Below are 18,842 nucleotides of genomic sequence, written 5' to 3'. Positions count from 1 at the left end.
GCCTAGGTCCTTTAGCTCTAAATCCTTTGTTCTTATGCTTTCATTCTTGACTTGCTCCCTCTAATCCATTCTGCTCATAGCTCCTCCAACTCTCTCATCCCTTTTTCATGGCTCATTTAGAAAAATTCCCATCTTTGATTGCTCCTCCATGCAGATGAGGAAATTAGCTCAGCTATTTTGAAAGCACCCTTTGTATTTTCCAGATGAATGCTGTTCATTTAATAAACAGCTGACAACAACCAGTCAGTGTGAGCTGACTTAGTCCATGCTCTACTTTAGATTTGATTTTAAAATAGTGAAAGTGTTTACAGAACCCCTGTATGGCACAGTAGCCTCTGTAGGTCTTCATGCTTATATAAGTCCAAACACGTTTCTCTGCAGTACTCTGCTTTACTATTTATTCTTCAGGCTATAATAATTCAGTTTCAAAGCACAAATATCAGAAAAACTATTCCAAGTCTAGGCCTGTACCTGAGACAGTCCCCTAACATCTCTTGTGCAGGAGAGCCGTCGGGTCCTTCCACTTCTCTCACACTCACTTATATTCTGCATCATTTTGCCTTGGCCAGTCTCAGAATTTAGAAATTTTTTTCACTATTTTACCCTCCTTCAAGATCTTCTCAAGTTCTACCTCTCCTAGAAAGCCAGTAGTGTCTATTAAAGCTTGATCTGGTGTTCTGCCTTGTTTTCCATTAACTTCCTAATTTTTAAGTCTTATCTCTCTGAGTAGGCTCCTTGAGGCCAGGTGAAAAATGTTTTATACTTCTATTGAATTGTATCTTCCATAGCTCTCAGAACAAGGCAAGACCTGGGCTAAATTTTCTCTATGTGTTTATTGTTATTGTTCAGATGTTTAACGTTTGACTTTTTCATGACTCCATTTGGGTTTTTTTTTGGCAAAAACATTGGAGTGGTTTGTCATTTTCTTCTCCAGTTCACTTTAACAGATAAAGAAACTGAAGTGAACTGGATTAAGTAACTTGTCCAGGATCATATAACTAGTCTCTAAGACTGAATTTGAACTTAAGAAGTCAAGTCTTCCTGACTTCCGACCTAGTCCTCTATCCACCAGAATCTCCTAGGTACCCAGGCTTGCTCTTTCCATTAGATTATCTCATTTGGACCTCACAACTATCCTCTGAATTAAGTTCCATAGTTAATAGTTAAGTTCATAGTTACCATTATGGCCATTTTACAAATGAGAAACCTAAGGCTAAATGAGGTCATCAGACTTTTGTGATAGTGTACTCTATTCACAAAGACATAAGGCATACAGGAAAATTGTCATTTGTGCTCATTTATAGATGAATGAAGGTGGCTCAGTGGATAATGCTAGACTTGCATTTACTAGCTGTCTAATTGAGGAAGTGACCTAAGCTTTCTCACCCTCAGTTTCCTGATCTGTAAATTGGAAATAACAACACCTACTTCACAGGATGTTGTGAAGATCAAATGAAGTAACATGTAAAACACTTACAAACCTTTAAGTGTTAAGTAAATTTGAGTCATACAATAATTATTATTAAAATCATTCTGAGGAACACAATTCCTGATCTTACATAGGCAAAACCAAATTGTTTTCCAAGAAAACATAAGGGAAAAAAATCTCACCAACATCTTTTTCTTCACTCCTACACAGAAACCTAATAAAAGAGATACTAACTACTGTTTGGGGGGAGGCATGATTTCAATGACTATAATATTTTTCATGGATTTGGCATCTCCATTGGTTTTTTAAAAAGTAGTTTCATGCATATTGTTATTTGAACCTTAATGATAGCCTACAAGGGTAGGTTTTGTGAACTCCATACAAATAAACCAACTTTAAAAGATTTTGTATTTATTTTGAGCTGTTCCCCAAGGAGCTCAAATGTTTTACAGACATTATATCTAACTGATCCCCATAACAACCCTGTGAGAGGTAAATAGGGGTAGATATTGCTCCCATTTTACAGATAGGGAGAGTGAAACTCAGAGGGTTAAGTAACTTGCCCAAGGTCCACAACTAATTTACTGAAGAGCAGGATGATTCAGAATGTGATCTCCATTTTAAAGATGAGGAAAACAATACAAAAGAAATCCACTGATTTGTTCAAGGTTCCTTGTGTTAGTTAAAAAAAAAAAAAAACTGGGATTAGGATGAGAATCATCTGATCTTTTTATTCAAATGACCTACTTGGTCTTCCTGGAAATTAGGATAGCTCTAGATAGACCTTGTTCTGAGTTTTTTTCTCATCCTCCTCAGCTGATGCAGATGAATAAGGAAACCTACTCACTCCATCTCTTTTACTCAGGAGAAAGGGAACTTTTGCCTTGTAGTCACTCATCTGTCTTCTCTCCTCAGTCTCAACCTCTGGGGTCTTCAGTATGTGTGGGAGGATGGAAAATGAGTCACCTCCAGCTGTTTACTGCCCTTGAAGGCAAGGGAAGAGGATATCAGACAGGCTGTTGCTGGTTCTCATGGAAAAGATTTAACTAGCCAGAAAGGACTGGAAGGAAAAATCTCCTGACCATACCTCAGCTTGGCAGGCATTTTCCCAAATGCCTTGGGTGTTCTTGAATGGATGGAGACTTTAGGCAGGCATGGCTTTGTGCAAATGTATTTGTCTGGCCTAATTCTAATTCTGTTGTCAGCCCCTGGTTGCAACACCAGTGTGGCTGTGTGGTTTGGTACTTCCTTCCTTCAGTATATGAGCCCTGACAGCTTCATGATGTGATACACACACACATACATATACATATACATGCACCATATAGATATGGATATATAAATAGACATGCATATATATATGAATACATGCATTTACATACACAAATATGTACACATGTGTACTAAATATGCATACATGGATAGAAAACACAATTTTTAATGTAAGAACATGAAATTTTGCCAAGAAAAAGCATTTTGATCTGTATTGATGTGAAATCAGGAAGTCCAAGCTGATAACCATGCTGGGTATAAGACTAAAGTGGAATGGAGAAAATATTTGTTGGTTGTAGAGTCCTGTGGTAAGGTTATGTGAGAATTTGTCAAAATGAATATTGAAGAACCTGGGGAATATGGTGAGAAAGTCCATAAGCCTTTACAAAATGGCAAAGAGTTTACTTGTCCCTCTTCTTGTTTCTTTGAGGCTGAAACAATGGGAGGACTGGCTTTTGTGATGATCTAGTCACCTTTTTTTTTTTTGAGGAGTAGTTCTGACAATAGCAAACAGTCCTCCACATTTGTACCTAACAGTGTATTATCATCCTCATAGAGCTAAGTAACCCATATATTCAAGGGATATCAGAATCATTTTTCAAGCATTTATTAAGCACTTGCAACACATTGTGGTGGAGGCAGCTATGTGGCTCAGTGACTAGAGCTCTAGGCTGAACTCAGGAAGACCTGAGTTTAAATCAAGTCTCAGGTATTCACTAGCTGTGTGACCCTGGGCAAGTCACTTAATGTGTTTGCCTTAATCTATTGGAGAAGGAAATAGCATACTACTTCACTATCTTTGCCAAGAAAAACCCATGGATCATATTGGAGCTGAACATGATTAAACAATAACATCATAAAATGTGCTAGGTTTGGGGGATCCAAAAAGAAAGAAAGAAAGAAAGGTAGAAAAATGAAACAGTTCTGCCATTTAAATGTAAACTCATGAAGACAAGGACATTTTTAGCTCAGGGCATTATATAGACCTTCGTAAGTACTTAATTATTTTACCTGCCCTCCAAGGGTTTATATTTCAACAAGGGACTTTTTTTTTTAAATTTAGTTGCTTTACAGTCATGTCTAACTCTTTGTGATCCCATTAGGTATTTTCCTGGCAAAGATACTGGAGTGATTTGCCATTTCCTTCTCCAGCTCATTTTATAGACCAGAAAACTGACACAAAAAGGGTTAAATGAGTCAGCCAGGGTCACACCATTAGTAAGTATTTGAACTCATTTCTTCCTGACTCCAGGCCCAGAGCGCTATCTACTTCATCACTTAGCTGGCCCATCAAGGGACATAACACATACATATATGAGCATATATAAATAATATATTTATTATATATTATAATATATAAAGTTAATTTTGTAGAGGAAGAAGTTACTAGTCCTGAGGAAGATCAAAAAATGTTCCATGCCTAAACTTAGCTTTAAAGTTATTAAAGAAAAACATTAATAATGTCAAACACAAGGCAGCCAGAAATAATTTTTATTAATTCAACATTATTCTAAATCCAAGCATTGTTCTTCTTAGAAAAATAGTCCAAATTGTCAGATCTCCTCATGAAATTACACATCATTATAACATAAATTTAAAGTAACACTTATGGAAATCTCAAACAAAGAAAATGTCACAATATGATTAAAAAAAAAAGCCCTTCATCTAATACAATAATAATCTCTTAAACTCTCCAGGGAACCCTCTTTGACCATTTCCCTCAGGAACTGTAGGAAGAAATCTAGAAAGAGCAAAGGAATCTTTGATCTCTCCCTAATACCACAATCCCTTCAGAATAAATAAAGTCAGCTGAAAGTTTAGGTGGCTCTTCAAGGGTTGAGTTGGAGGTGACTCTTTACAGAGCTGATTATTAATTTTTTTTAGAAATTAACAAACTACAAATCAGGACTGGATTTATTGTTTTGTTAATTGATATAAAGGGTTTGGTTGAGACAAGATTATCTAGTCTAAAAAAAGATGGAGAAAATGGTAAAAATAATAATAATAATGTTACTTTTTTCCCCTTCTTACTGGGAAGTCAGTTGTTAAATATTTACCAATACAATATTACTCCCTTCAAGGATTTGGGAAGTTGATGATATTAACAACAAAAGAGGTATTTCTTATTTTAAGTTTTGTTACCATCTTTGATCTATTTTCTATTTTCTATAAGAGAGAAGGGGGTTAATGAGATCTAACAGAGAAGAGAGGTCTGACATAAATTTTAGACTTTAGAAATACTTATTTCTTAATATTTTTAGTTGAACTAAACAAGATTTTTATAATAGGCTACCACAACAACAACAAATAAAAGGATTCTAAGAGGTGGGCATGAGGAGAGACTGAGGAATAGCCAGTGCATGGGTCAAAGATAGGAAAGATTTCTATGTTTGAGAAACAGCAAGGAGAGGAAAAGGGAATATACATTTTTAGATATGGCCACTGTATGGATTAATTTTGATTGTGTTAAACTCCTTTACCCTCTGTCCCTTTGTGTTTTTAATTGGGAAGAAGAAAGGTAAGTTAATGGAAGGTAGAGTTAATTTAAAATATATGATGATGATGATGATGCTATTTAAAAAACTATTTTAATATTTTAAATTTACATAAGGAAAGTTCAACTATTCAGCTAGTAATATGACAAGCTGAATGGCTTTAAAATGAAAGTATAATTATATATTTAAAGCAAATGATACAAAAATTTAAAGTTTCCTTTGGAGTCCTATGGGGGGGATGTTTTTATCTGTATATGAAAATTTTCTTTATGTTTAAACTTAAAAATAAAAAAAAATTATAGAAAAGAGGATCTGTCAGGTTAAACTTTGTCATTTTTGTTTGGTCATGTCTGACTCTTCATGACCCCATTTTTTTGGTTGCTGTTGTTTAGCAAAGATAAAGATACTGGAGTGAGTTCCCATTTTCTTCTCCAGCTCATTTTACAGATAAGGAACTGAGACTAGCAAGGGCTAAATGACTTGCCCAGGATCATGCAACTAGTGTTTGAGGCTAGTTTTGAACTCATGAAGATGAGTCTTCTTGATTCCAAACCCAATACTCTATCCACTATACCACCTTAGCTGCCTGACTACTTAGATCTTAGAGTGCATGAAAAGTTAGCTGTATGTAAATTGCATTAGAAAGGGGAAAGACTTGTGGCTTCGTAAAGCTTTTATGCTATGATAACCAAAGAAAGGCTGGTAAATGTACCAATTGGTAATGAGCAGGTACCCGAAAATTGTGAATATACCAATCACAAATACAAATTGGCTAGATGAAGATAAATGTGGGGTTGGCTTACATGTTAGAGGTTGCCAGGCATTCTAGCTCCACTACACCCTCTCCTCTCTCTATGAAAGGATTATTTAGGGATTCCCCTCTGGACTTTAGACCCAGTAGGAATCCATAGTTCTTTAGAGAGGTAAGAAGGTATAGTAAACCAAGCATTGAGCTTGAAGTAAGAAGACCTAGGTTAACTCAGCTTCCACACACTAATTTTGTGACTCTGTGCTAGTCACTCCCTGATTTTCAGTTTCCTAACATGAAAAATGAAATAAATAGGTAAATAAATCAAAGAATGAATGAACAAATCAATAAACAAACAAAAAATGAACATTCTTGCACTACCTAACAGGTTACTCTATGAATGAATTGTTATAATAATGATTCCTAATTGGAAGGGACCTAACTGGAAGAGAAAGGATCATTTAGTCCAACCTCTGCTTAAATAGGGATAGACAATATCACATTCCTGATAATTTATCATCCAACCTCCTAATGAAGAATTTCAGTGGATGGGGAGCCCACTTTCTACTGACAGAGGCTATTTCACATGGGAACAATCTAAAATTTTTACTTTAGTGGAACTGAAATATGCTTCATGGCAATCCTGACTCATTTCTCCTAGCTTTGCCCTCTGGGGCAAGTAGGAGGTTACCAATTTCTTTTACTTATACAGCAATTAAAATACTTAAAAACAAATAGTTATCAAACTTTCTCCCCACTCATCCCTTCCCCCAATTTTCCCCTTCCACACAATCTTTCAACAGATTGCCTTATATCAGAATTTATAGATCTTTTTATGGCCTGCCCCCCTTGTATAATAAGCTCTGCAGACTGCCAATGTACTTCTTAAAATGGGGCCCTCATAACTGAATGCATTAGGTCACGCATAGTCTTATCATTGAAGGTTCTGTATTAATATTGTTGGATATTGTACATAGCCTAAAACCACAGTTTCCTCTTTTTTTTGACTATCCAGCCTATTATTTGCTGACTCATGTTAAGCTTACAGTCTGCTAAAATCCACAGATCTTCCTTTCAGACAAATTGCTATTGGGAATACCACCTTATCTTTTTTTTAAATTTCTTAAAAATTTTTATTTACAAAACATATGCATGGGTAATTTTTCAGCATTGACTCTTGCAAAACCTTGTGTTCCAAATTTTCCCCTTCTTTCCCCAACCCCATCCCCTAGTTGTCAGGTAGTTCAATACATGTTAAATATGTTAAAATATATGTTAAATTCAATATATGTACACATATTTATGCAGTTATCTTGCTGCACAAGAAAAATCCATCTAGAGGAAAAAAAAACCTGAGAAGGAAAACAAAATGCAAGCAAACATCAACAGAAAGCGTGAAAATGCTATGTTGTGGTCCATACTCAGTTCCCACGGTCCTCTCTCTGGGTGTAGATGGCTCTCTTCATCACTGAAGAATTGGAACTGGTTTGAATCATCTCATTGTTGAAGAGAGTCACGTCCATCAGAATTGATCCTCATAAAGTCTTGTTGTTACCATGTACAATGATCTCCTGGTTCTGCTCATTTCACTTAGCATCAGTTCATGTAAGTCTCTCCAACCCTCTCTGTATTCATCCCGCTGGTCATTTCTTACAGAACAATAATATTCCATAACATTCATATACCATAACTTATTCAGCCATTCTCCAATTGATGGGCATCCATTCAGTTTCCAGTTCCTTGCCACTACAAAAAGGGCTGCCACAAACATTTTTGCACATGTGGGTCTCTTTCCCTCCTTTAAGATCTCTTTGGGATATAGGCCCAATAGAAACACTGATGGGTCAAAGGGTATGCACAGTTTGATAACTTTTTGACCATAGTTCCAAATTGTACTCCAGAATGGTTGGATCCATTCCCAGTTCCACCAACAATGTATCAGTGTCCCAGTTTTCCCTTCATCCTTCATCATTATCTTTTCCTGTCATCTTAGCCATTCTAAGAGGTGTGTAGTGGTATCTCAGAGTTGTCTTAATTTGCGTTTCTCTGATCAACAGTGATTTGGAGCACCTTTTCACTTGACTAGAAATAGTTTCAATTTCTTCATCTGAAAATTAATACCAATTTATCCATATTTTTGATGAGTCAATCAGGACTAAATTATCTACCTAGGGTCACACAGTTAGTATCAAGTGTCTGAGCTTGGATTTGAACTCACATCCTCCTCACGCTGAGGTCAGTATACTAGTTACTGTGCCACCTAGCTACCCCCATATTGTATTTATGAAGATTTTTTTAACTTAAGTAAAACTTTACATGTATTTCCATTATAAAGTTCACACCATTTTTTTGTCCTTGTTGATATCTTTTTTGGATCCTGGTTCTATGATTCATAGACATAGACAGCTATGTTAACTGTCTTAACTTTATATAAGCTACAAATTTGATTAAAATGGCATCTATAAATCCACCTGTCATTAATTAAAACATTAAACAGCCAAGATGCAGCCGGGTCAAATTACCAGATATCTCCCTCTAAGTTGACTGAACCATTAAGGATTACTTTGAGTTTCCATTCTCTTAAGTAGTTGCAAATATATCTAACTATTATTGAGATAATCATTATTATTATCTAGCCCATATATCTCTATCTTGTTGACAAGGATAGCTTCAAAGAATTTGCAAAATGCTTTGCTGAAGTGTCCCAGCACATATTAAGAATATTGAAAACTGGACTGAGAAATATTTTACCAATCTAGTAACATCATAAAAAAAAGATTAGTCTATCATGGTCTGTTCTTAGTGAAAACATCCTGGTCCTGAATCATTATTGCTTTCATTACTAAGAATCCATCAACTATTTAGTAATACATTTTAGAATTTTACCAGGACTCCAAAACCTACAATTGGAAGATTGTTCTTCTCCCTTTGTTGAAAACTAAGGCATTTGCTTTTCTCCAATTTCCCAGTGCCTCCTCTCTCATTTCTTTCAAAGATTATTGATAGCAATTTCATAATCAAATCTGCAAGTTTGCTAAGTACCTTAAAATTTAATTTGTTTATTGCTAAATGCTTTTACGCTATCTTCTTAGTTGTCTATTAATAATTTTTGTTCTATCATTTTCTTCTATCCATTCTAGTGCAAGACTCATTGAAATTTCCAGGAGTTAATTTAGCATAGAAAATAAAAATTATTTCTGTCTTCTTTCTGTTATCCATTATCATGGTCTTATCTTATTGGAGAGAGATTCCTCTTTTGATCCTCTTCTTTTCTACAATCTAACTGAAAAAGCAAAATGAAATGGTTTTTGTTCCTAACACTTCCAGTTGCAGCTTACTATGAGCATTAGTATTCCTGACACTATTCTTATAAGATCATAAAAAAGTTTTTGTATCCATCCTCTATTATCTATCCTTGTTTCCATCCTTTCTATGTGCACTTTTAAAAATCAAAATATGAGAAGGAGCTCCTATTACATCCACTTTGGTCCCTTTCAATTACAACCTATTTTCTTCTTTATTGAGATTTTTTAAAAGAATTTTCCAAATTCATTTTTTGAATATTTCTCCATGCTTCTTGTATCCACGTTGTCTATGGAATTTTAGATTAAGAGCCTAAAGCCTTATTTAGCCTTTCTCTGTTAAATCTTCTCTCCCCAAACAAAAGGAATCCCTGATATTACTTTCCTTTTGCATTATTAATTACAATAGAAATAATTAAGATAGAATCCTCCTCCAAACCCCTTTTTCTATCATTTTAAAAATATTGTTGACTAGTTCCCTCTTGTTGATCAGAAACAGGTCAGAATAACAGTTCCCCTTATGACTTCCTTTATTTTTTTTTTTAGTAGTACATTGTCATTGAGGCAAAACAAAAATGCATTAACTATTTTGCTTTTGGCACAGAGAGAGCTCTAGTAGAATAACTTGGATAATGTTCCTGGAACTCAGGACTCTCACAATGAGATTTTACTTTAACTTCCTCAGATTATTGCACTGTTTTGCAGCTAAATCCAAATCATGCTGATACATGCATAAGCATCCCTTATATTCAACACATACACACACACACACACACACACACACACACACATCTAAGTGCTTTTTAAATACAGCCTTCCTTTATTAGAATATAAGCTACTTAAATGTAGGAGCTGCCTTATATGGGAGCATTTTTGAGCCTACGTTTCTTGAGAGCTGAGGGAGGGGTCTTTCCCACCACCAGGTCTATAAAACTGGAGGTCAAATAAAGTGAGTAGCCAAACTCACTCTTCAAATAAAGGAATATATAAATGAGAGCTATACCAGAAATGCAGGGTTAGTTCAATATTAGAAAAACTATTAGCATAACTGACTATATCAAAAACAAAACTAACAGAAATGATGTGATTATCTCAATAGATGCAGAAAAAGCATTTGACCAAATACAGCATCCATTCCTTTTAAAAACACTAGAGGGCATAGGAATAAATGGAGTTTTTCTTAAAATGAGAAAAAATATCTATGTAAAATCATCAGCAAGCATTATATGCAATTATATGTAAGCTAGAAGCATTCCCAGTAAGATCAGGAGTGAAACAGTGATGTCCACTTCTAGGATAAGAACTATTTGACAAAAACTGCTAGGAAAATTGGAAAATAGTAGGGCAGAAAGTAGGCATAGACCAATATCTCTCACCCTATACCAAGAGAAGGACAAAATGGGTAAATGATTTAAACATAAAGAGTAATATTATAAGCAAATTAGGAGAGCAAGGAAGAATTTATCAGATCTATGAAGAAAGGAAGACCAAACAAGAGATAGAGATTATAATGAATGCCAATTATATACACTAAATTAAAAAGGGTTCACACAGACAAAACTAATGCAATCAAGATCAGAAAGAAAGCAGAAATCTGGGAAACAATTTTAAGCCAATGTTTCTGATGATTGTTTAATTTCTAAACTATATAGGAAATGACTTAAATTTATAAGAATAGAAGACATTGCCCAATTTACAAATGGTCAGAGGATATCAACAATTTTCAGATGAAGAGATTAAAATAAAAAAGAAATTGTAGTCATATGAAAAATATTCTGAATCATTATTAATTAGAGAAATGCAAATTAAAACAACCCTGACACACCACAACTCATATCTATCAGATTAGCTAATATGACAGGAAAGGAAAATAATAAATATTGGAGACTTGGAGATGTGGGAAAATTGAAACACTAATTCCTTGTTAGTGGAGTTGTGAACTGATTTAACTATTCTGAAGAGCAAATTGGAATTTTGCTGAATAGCTATAAAATTGTACATGTTTTTTGATATGCATAGTACTTGGTTTGTATTCCAAAGAGATCATAAAAAAGAGAAAAGGATCCACATGTACAAAAATATTTATAGCAGCTCTCATTTGTGATGGCAAAGAATTGGAAATTGAAGAGATGTCCATCAATTGAAGAATGGTTAAACCATGGCATGTGAATAATTGGAATACTATTGTGCTATAAAAAAATTATTAGCAGGCTTATTTCAGAAAAACCTGAAAAGACTTACATGGACTTATGCAAAGTGAAATGAATAAAATCAGGACAGCACTGTACATAATAACAGTAACAATGATCAATTGTGATAGACTTAGTTCTTTTCAGCAATGAAATATTCCAAAGGACTGGTTAAAGAAAATGTGACTATATCTAGAAAAAGGACTATGGAATATGAATGCAAATTGAAACATACTCTTTTCACTTTTTGTTGTTTTTTGTTTCTTTCTTTCTCGTGATGTTTCCCTTTTGTCCTCAGTCTTCTTTTACAACATGACTAATGTGAAAATATATTTAATACTATTCTACATATATAATATATAACAGATTGCTTGCTGCCTTGGGGAAGGAAGGATGGAAGGGAGAGGGAAAAACTGGAGCTCAAAAATCTTTTTTCTTTTGTTTTACTAGATTTCTTTAAATAAAAAGGCACATATTTCCATATTTGTCATGTTGTGCAAAAAATATCAGACGAAAAGGTGAAAAGACGTGAAATAAAAAGTAAATAGAAAAATAAACAAAAAAAATACTATGTTTCAATTCACATTCAATCTCCATAGTTCTCTCTCTGGATGCAGATGACATTCCATTCGAAGTCTATTGGTATTTTCTTGAATCATCACTTTGGTGAGAAGAGTTAAATCTATCATAGTTGATCATCACATAATCTTGCTGTTATTATGGTCAGAAGTGGTTGTGTTACTCTACTGTTATTGACTAGAGTTCCAATCAGCAATGTTCTCCCAATGTTAGGGGCTAATGACTAATAGACTCATTTCCATTTAACCATTTAAAATCAATTAGGTTTTGCAAAGGAACATTTACTGAAAAATATAACAAAAAATAAAAAATATAAATATTATCCCCAAAAGTTATGTGAGTATACTCTATAGTACCTTGGTATCTGGAAAGAGTAGGCTCCATATAGTTCAATTCCTGAATAACATAGTCCTAACTAATTCATAACAAAAGTGGTTTTGATGCTGAGTGATCAGCATTTTGATGCTGAATGAGATCTTGTCCCATCTACCTCTGAGATGGAGTCCTGGGTTACTTCTTGATCCTCATTGGCTGCAAACCTGGACTCTGGAATGCCAAGATACTGAAGAACAGCATTCTACTCCCTTAACACGTAGGGCCATTAATGCTTTGCTTGCCATTAACTCAAACTCTGGAAAACAGGATGATGAAGTGCCCTCTGGACCTGTCAAACTTACATGGTCAAAAGCTCTACTCCCTTCACCAGGGTTTACTTTCCTCACCTTTCACCATTCATGGTGGTAAAGTTAAGTAGTCGTTAAAAGCACTGAGGTTAAGAGGAAGTGGTTGAAGTTGATAGTCATTTTTGAATGCCTCTGCAGCCAAAGAAAACCACTTTTTCACCATGCTGATAGCTGTCCAAAACCAATTATAAAATGTCTATAAAGAGGCACAACATTATGATTCTCCAAGAAACAGAAATTTGGCTCCCACGCATCTCCAGATGGGAAGATGCCATTAGAGGTACAAGACTCCCATTATGGTAGGAATTAACATAGCATTTTGGGGAGCAAAAGTAAGAAATAAGCTTTATAAGAATAGATTGTTCCTGGTAGAGAGCAGGAAACTTATGAGATAGTAGAGGAAGCATTCAACTAGCAGTCATATGACTGGGAATTCTAACTTGGCTTTGCTGCTATTATGTCACATATTCTGGAGAAAATAATTTTATTTTCTTGAACCTCAGCTTTTACAAAATAAGTGGGCTGGATTCGATGACCTTTCTAGTGTTCCTTTTAGTGCTCTTATTCTCTATGTCTGGATATATGAAATAGGATTAAATTATTAGTGTTTTGAATGTCAGATAATGACTGAAATCAATCTACTTGACAATATTTACTTTGTACTGTATAGACTATCCTGAAGCCACTAACAGAGACTGACTAATGGGATGTCTTATAAACCTTGGATTTGTAGTCTTGATGTATTTATCTATTTTTTTTTCACAGAATTTTAAGCAAGTTAAGTCAAGAAATCAACAAGAATGAAGAAAGAAGAAGTTTATTTGCAAGGAAGTGAGTTGTAGAACAATAATTTTTTTTTTATTTCTTAAATTGATAACTAACGAAGCAAATGTATACATACACATATGAATCATAAACACCCTCCAAAACAGAAAAGCAAAACAACATAAAACAGCAATAGTAATTGATTGTACATCTAGCCATGTTGTTGCTGTTGTTTCAGTCCTGTCCAACTCTTTGGGGATTTTTCTGGCAAAATAAAGAGTGGCTTACCATTTCCTTCTCTAGGTCATTATATAGATGAGGAAATTGAGACAAATAATACTAATTGTCTGAGGCTGCATTTTACCTCAGAAAGTTTCGTCTTCTTTGACTCTAAGCCTGGCACTCTATCCACTGCACCACCTAGCTACTCCACATACAAGTCTATACTTTTGTAATTCACTAGTTGTTAAAGGAAAGAAAGTATGAGGATTCAGCAAAGTATTAATAATATTGTCCATTGTTATTTCAATTGTGTTTGGTTGTTGCCTAATGTCTCCACTTATATGATTGTGGTTCAAGTTATTCTCTTGAGTCTGCTGTTCCCATTCTATATCACTTCCTATATCTTTCTATGCTTCCTTTGATTTGGTTTATTTTATTGTAGAATAAAATATTTTATTATATCCATATGTCAGAGTTTATAAAGTCACTTCCTAATTGTTAGGAATTGTTATATTCATTGCTAATTGTTATATTCGTTGTGCTGGTAGGAATATTTTTTTTATCCAGAGAGTTTTATTTTCTTGTCAATAAACTTGTTCAGGTTGAAATTCAGTAATAGAATCAATGAGTCACAGGCCATGAACAATTTCATAAGCTTTATTATGCAGTTCTAAATTCTTTTTAACAACAGACTAATCCCCAGCATTATCTATAGTTAATTACTATTTCTATGTTTTACCAGCCTTATCAATATTTAAAATATCTTTATTTTACTCTCTTTGACAACTTAATGTCTATGAAGTGATACCTAGAATTTTTAATTCACATTTTTCTCATTATTCACATTTTGAATACATTTTTTAAGTTGACTGATGATATTATGATAATAGTTCCTGGGTTGTTTTTTTTTTTTTTTTTGAGCTTTTAGCTGACTGATGAACAACAATGAAACTCTTGTTTTATTGATGATGATTTCTGTTCTCTGTTTTTTTAGCTGACTTATGAAACTAAGATGATAGTTTTTATTTTTTGTTTCAAAAATTTCCTGTTAACATCCTTATCCTTGACTACTTAGGAAGTGAGGAAGGGCACTTAATTTTATAGAACCATATCAATTCCCTAGTGGTTTGAGATGTCAGAATTGTGTTAGAGAGGTTTAATGCAAACATTCTTCCCCCACCAAAACATATATTTTTTCTTATCCTAGCTGTATTGATTTTATTTGTACAAATTTTTTACTTTTCCTATAATTGAAATCATCTTTTGCATTTTATCCTTTACTGTAAAATGTCATTAGTTAAGAATATAACTCTATTTGCAATTATGAAAGTTACTACATGCTATCCTCTAACTCTATGATCTGATTTTAAAAATCTTTAAACAGCATATTCATTTGGAATTTATTGTGCAGTATTATATAAGATGCTGATCAAAATACAATTTTAATCAAATTCCCTATTTAGTTTTTCTTAATAATTTCATTCCCCAGATATTTGGGTTCGTATTTTATTGAATTCTACACTTTTATGAATATTTGTAGCCAAATCTTCCATGGCTAATCTAGCCAATATAATCTTATTTTTTTATCTACTATTTGATTGTTTGAACAATTACTGCTTTATAAAATAATGTGAAAGGCAGAAATGCCATTCTCCCTTCTGTTCTACCATTATCTGCTCCCATTATTTTCTTAAACATATGTTTTTTCCTATGCTTTCTATCATTACTTTAACTTTAAAAAAAAAAGTATGTCATTGGCATTATTAATATAGTATTAAACCTGTATATTAACTTGGACAATAATACCATCTCTACTGTAAAATCATCTGGCCAACAATATTGAATACCTCTCCAATTACTTGGATTTTAATTTTTTAAAAAATCATACAGTTTGATTTGCATATTTTATATGTGTCTTGGTGAACTAATTACCACAAATTCTATCATTTTGTTGTTATTTTAAATAATATTTCTTTTCCTATCTACTACTCAAGTTTGTTAATAATGGAGAATGTAAAAATATGGATAGTTTCAAGGATTTGGTTAATACACTACTACTATAAGATATTCGTTAATTTGTTTTGTGGTTGTTGCTGTAGTTGATTGAGTCTCCTGGATTTTCTAATGCAAATACATGCTGCTGTTTGTCAATGATTATTCTTTTAATTTTTCATTTATTCCTATTGGTAGTATTTTTGATAGTGTATCAGATAATAATTAGTTAATTGACATTTTTGCTATATGCTTTATTTTTACAGGAAAATTTCTTGTATTTCTCTGTAATAAATACTAACTCTTGGCTTTAGATAGAACCTTTATTATCATGTTGAGAAAAATAACATTTTTGCTTTCATTCCTCATCTAACCATAACTTGTTAATGAACATTTTTGATAAGCTTCTGTAACCGTTTTTTTATTTTGCCATTTTAAAAATATTTTTGCATTAATTTGATTAGTGATTTTGGTTTATGTATCTTTTTCTCACTAATAATTCTTTCTTTGCTTGAGGTAACCACATTATATAAAATATTTTTAGTAATAGTGTTTTCAGTTTAACAATTTAGAGATCCAAATAATTTAAATTGAGAAAGAACTGCCTTTCTTACCTTGTTATTTATGGGATTTCTATGATTACCTCAATCTGTGGCTTACTTTACCATGAGACTGGCATTTTTGAAAGTGTTGGCCATAAGATAGATCCAAAACTCTTAATTCCTGCTTAATTGCATTCAAGACAGTGATTTTTCTTTTCATAAATATAGGAATGTTAATGTTCATGTCATTTGTCATTTCAGGACCCATCCACAAATATTTCCTGAAGGTAATAACTTATGATTTGGGTAATGATTTGATTTAACTGGCAATTAATATTTGAATTATTATGGTTTCAAGTTGTTTATATGGGTATCACATAAATAGCCTTAGTGGTTTAATTATCTAATTGCTTTCCTAAGTAAGAATTTGGGCAGAATTTGGTGAAAAAAGTAAGCTTGTCATCCAAGATTTAGCCTCTCATCCTTTTAGATTCCTGCTTCCATGTTTTCTTTTCTGAAGTTATAATTCCCCACAAGAGACAAAGCAATAAATTACATAGTAACTGAAAAATCAGAATCCAGTGTCATCTTTCTTTTATTCCATATTCTCAGATGATTATTTTGAATTTATCTTGGACATGGCATGAGCTATGAGGAGTCAGAGTGAAATTTTAATTTACCTTCCAAATGGCCTTCCCTTACCCCCTTTAGAAATTAGGAGTGGTTTATGTCAGGTTGGGATACTACTCTCCCCGTTCACTAAGGGAATCAGGAAATTTACTTAATTTTCTAGGATTTAATTTCCACATCCTAAAATTGATGATATTCCTTTTAGCTCTAAAATGATAATGATGAAGAAGAAACAAAAATCTTAAGAAACAGTATCCAGAATTTCACGAAGAAAAGTTTTGAAATACTCCTGAAAAATGCTGAATTAGGCTTTTGTTCCATCTAGTTTCAGAACTCAAATAACCCCTGCTACCCTTTGAACTTAATGGAAAGGACATTGACTGACAAGTTAGGAATTCTAGATTTTATTTGCTACTCTATAAACATAGCTGTGTGACCTTGGGTAAATTTCTGTGTACTGTTTCCTTATTTGGAGTAAAACAAAATCATCCTACTATCTCTAAGTGAAGTTTCCTAATATGAATTCTTTCTAACAGCCTGTTTCCTACTTCCTCTCTCATCTTTAGCAATAGCTGCTTGTGTTTGACAATCAGTCCTTAACCTAGACTTCTAGGTTTAAATAATCTCCAATATACTTCTGGCCTACTCTTTTACCTCTAGTGATCTCTTTTAGCAACTCTATTCAATTAATTTCCATCAACAAGAGGTTCAGTAAGAATCTGAGTAAGCATGGGTTGGAAATATAGAGAAGAAAAGCATGTGGTCCATGCGCAAAAGCAATCTTCTCTCATATGAACATACAAGACACTTCTTTATCCATCAATCAACCATTTTAAGAAATTTTGGGAAAAATATAACCAACCAAGCTTCTCAGCCTCAATTCTCTCGAATTGGTGAATTCCTATTTATTATATTTAGTCAGACAGGTCTTAGGTAGAAGTAGATTCTCTCTTTAATATGTATGCTGATAAGTCTCTTTGACCAAGACTTGAGTGATTCAAGTTATATATATACTTCACTAAAATGAGCCTACTTTTCATTATAATAATCTTTTTCTGCTTACTTGTTAACCAATTAGATGTGATTGCTATCCTTAGAAATACTATTTCTTCCAAAGAGATATAAATGTGAACCCAGTGCTATGATTGGTCTTTGGCGTTTGAGAATGTCACTCACCCTTTTATTAATAAAATGCTACCATTATTAATAAAATGATCAATTATACAGAAACGCTGTGTCCCAGATTTTTTAAATATCACAATACAAAGGATTTGAAGGCACAGGAAAATATTTTTCATTTGTTTTTAAAATTAATTTTTAAAACTTCAAGTTCCAGATTCTCTCACTTCCTCTCTCCCTTTTCCCCCATGGAGAAGGCACATGTGCAGTTATGCAAAACATTTCCACCAAAGTCATGTTGTGAAAGAAAACAGTTCTCCACTCTTTCCCCCCAAAGAAAATCTCTTAAGAAAATAAAAATTTTAAAAGTATGCTTCAATCTGTATCCAGACATAATCAGTTTTTTTCTCTGGGTATGCATAACAGTTTTCATAAGTCTTTTAGAGTAGTCTTGGATCATTGCATTGCTGAAAATAGTGAATTTTTAGGTATTTTAGGTTTCAAACCTTTAAAAAGTGACTTAATTTTTCGAAAACAATCCCTAAAATAATTATATCTAGTCAATAATTCACCAAGTATTTGTTAAATACCTACTTTGTGTTAGTTAGTGATAAACACTGAGAATTCAAAGAATTATAAGATAGAGTCCTTCCTCTCAAACAACTCACAGCACAATGGTAGAGAAAACAAGAATTATATTATCAATAAGACCTAAATAAGATAAACTGGAGATAATCAATGGAGTATCTATTTCGATTTCCTCCTAATTCTTAGAACTACATTAGAAAGGACCTCAACAGTCATCTAGCCCAACCCTCTCTCATTTAATAATAAAGAAAACTGAAGCTCAGCTGATTTGCCCAAGGTTCTAATAT

At 33.4% G+C, this 18,842-nt stretch overlaps 1 protein-coding gene across 1 annotated transcript in view; it reads left to right on the top strand.

Moving 5' to 3' along the window:
• LCP2 (lymphocyte cytosolic protein 2) overlaps positions 1-18,842 on the top strand; it is a 73,166-nt gene that overhangs the window by 17,929 nt on the left and 36,395 nt on the right. Inside the window, exons 4-5 of the mRNA XM_012552390.3 lie at positions 13,463-13,528; positions 16,480-16,505. Of these exons, the coding sequence (XP_012407844.1) occupies positions 13,463-13,528; positions 16,480-16,505 (92 nt within the window). The remainder of the gene's footprint in view (positions 1-13,462; positions 13,529-16,479; positions 16,506-18,842) is intronic.

The sequence above is a fragment of the Sarcophilus harrisii genome, chromosome 2, assembly GCF_902635505.1.
Source record: "Sarcophilus harrisii chromosome 2, mSarHar1.11, whole genome shotgun sequence".
Taxonomy (NCBI): Eukaryota; Metazoa; Chordata; class Mammalia; order Dasyuromorphia; family Dasyuridae; genus Sarcophilus; species Sarcophilus harrisii.
Note: the sequence above shows the minus strand (reverse complement) of the source record. Positions and strands in the feature narration are given on the sequence as shown.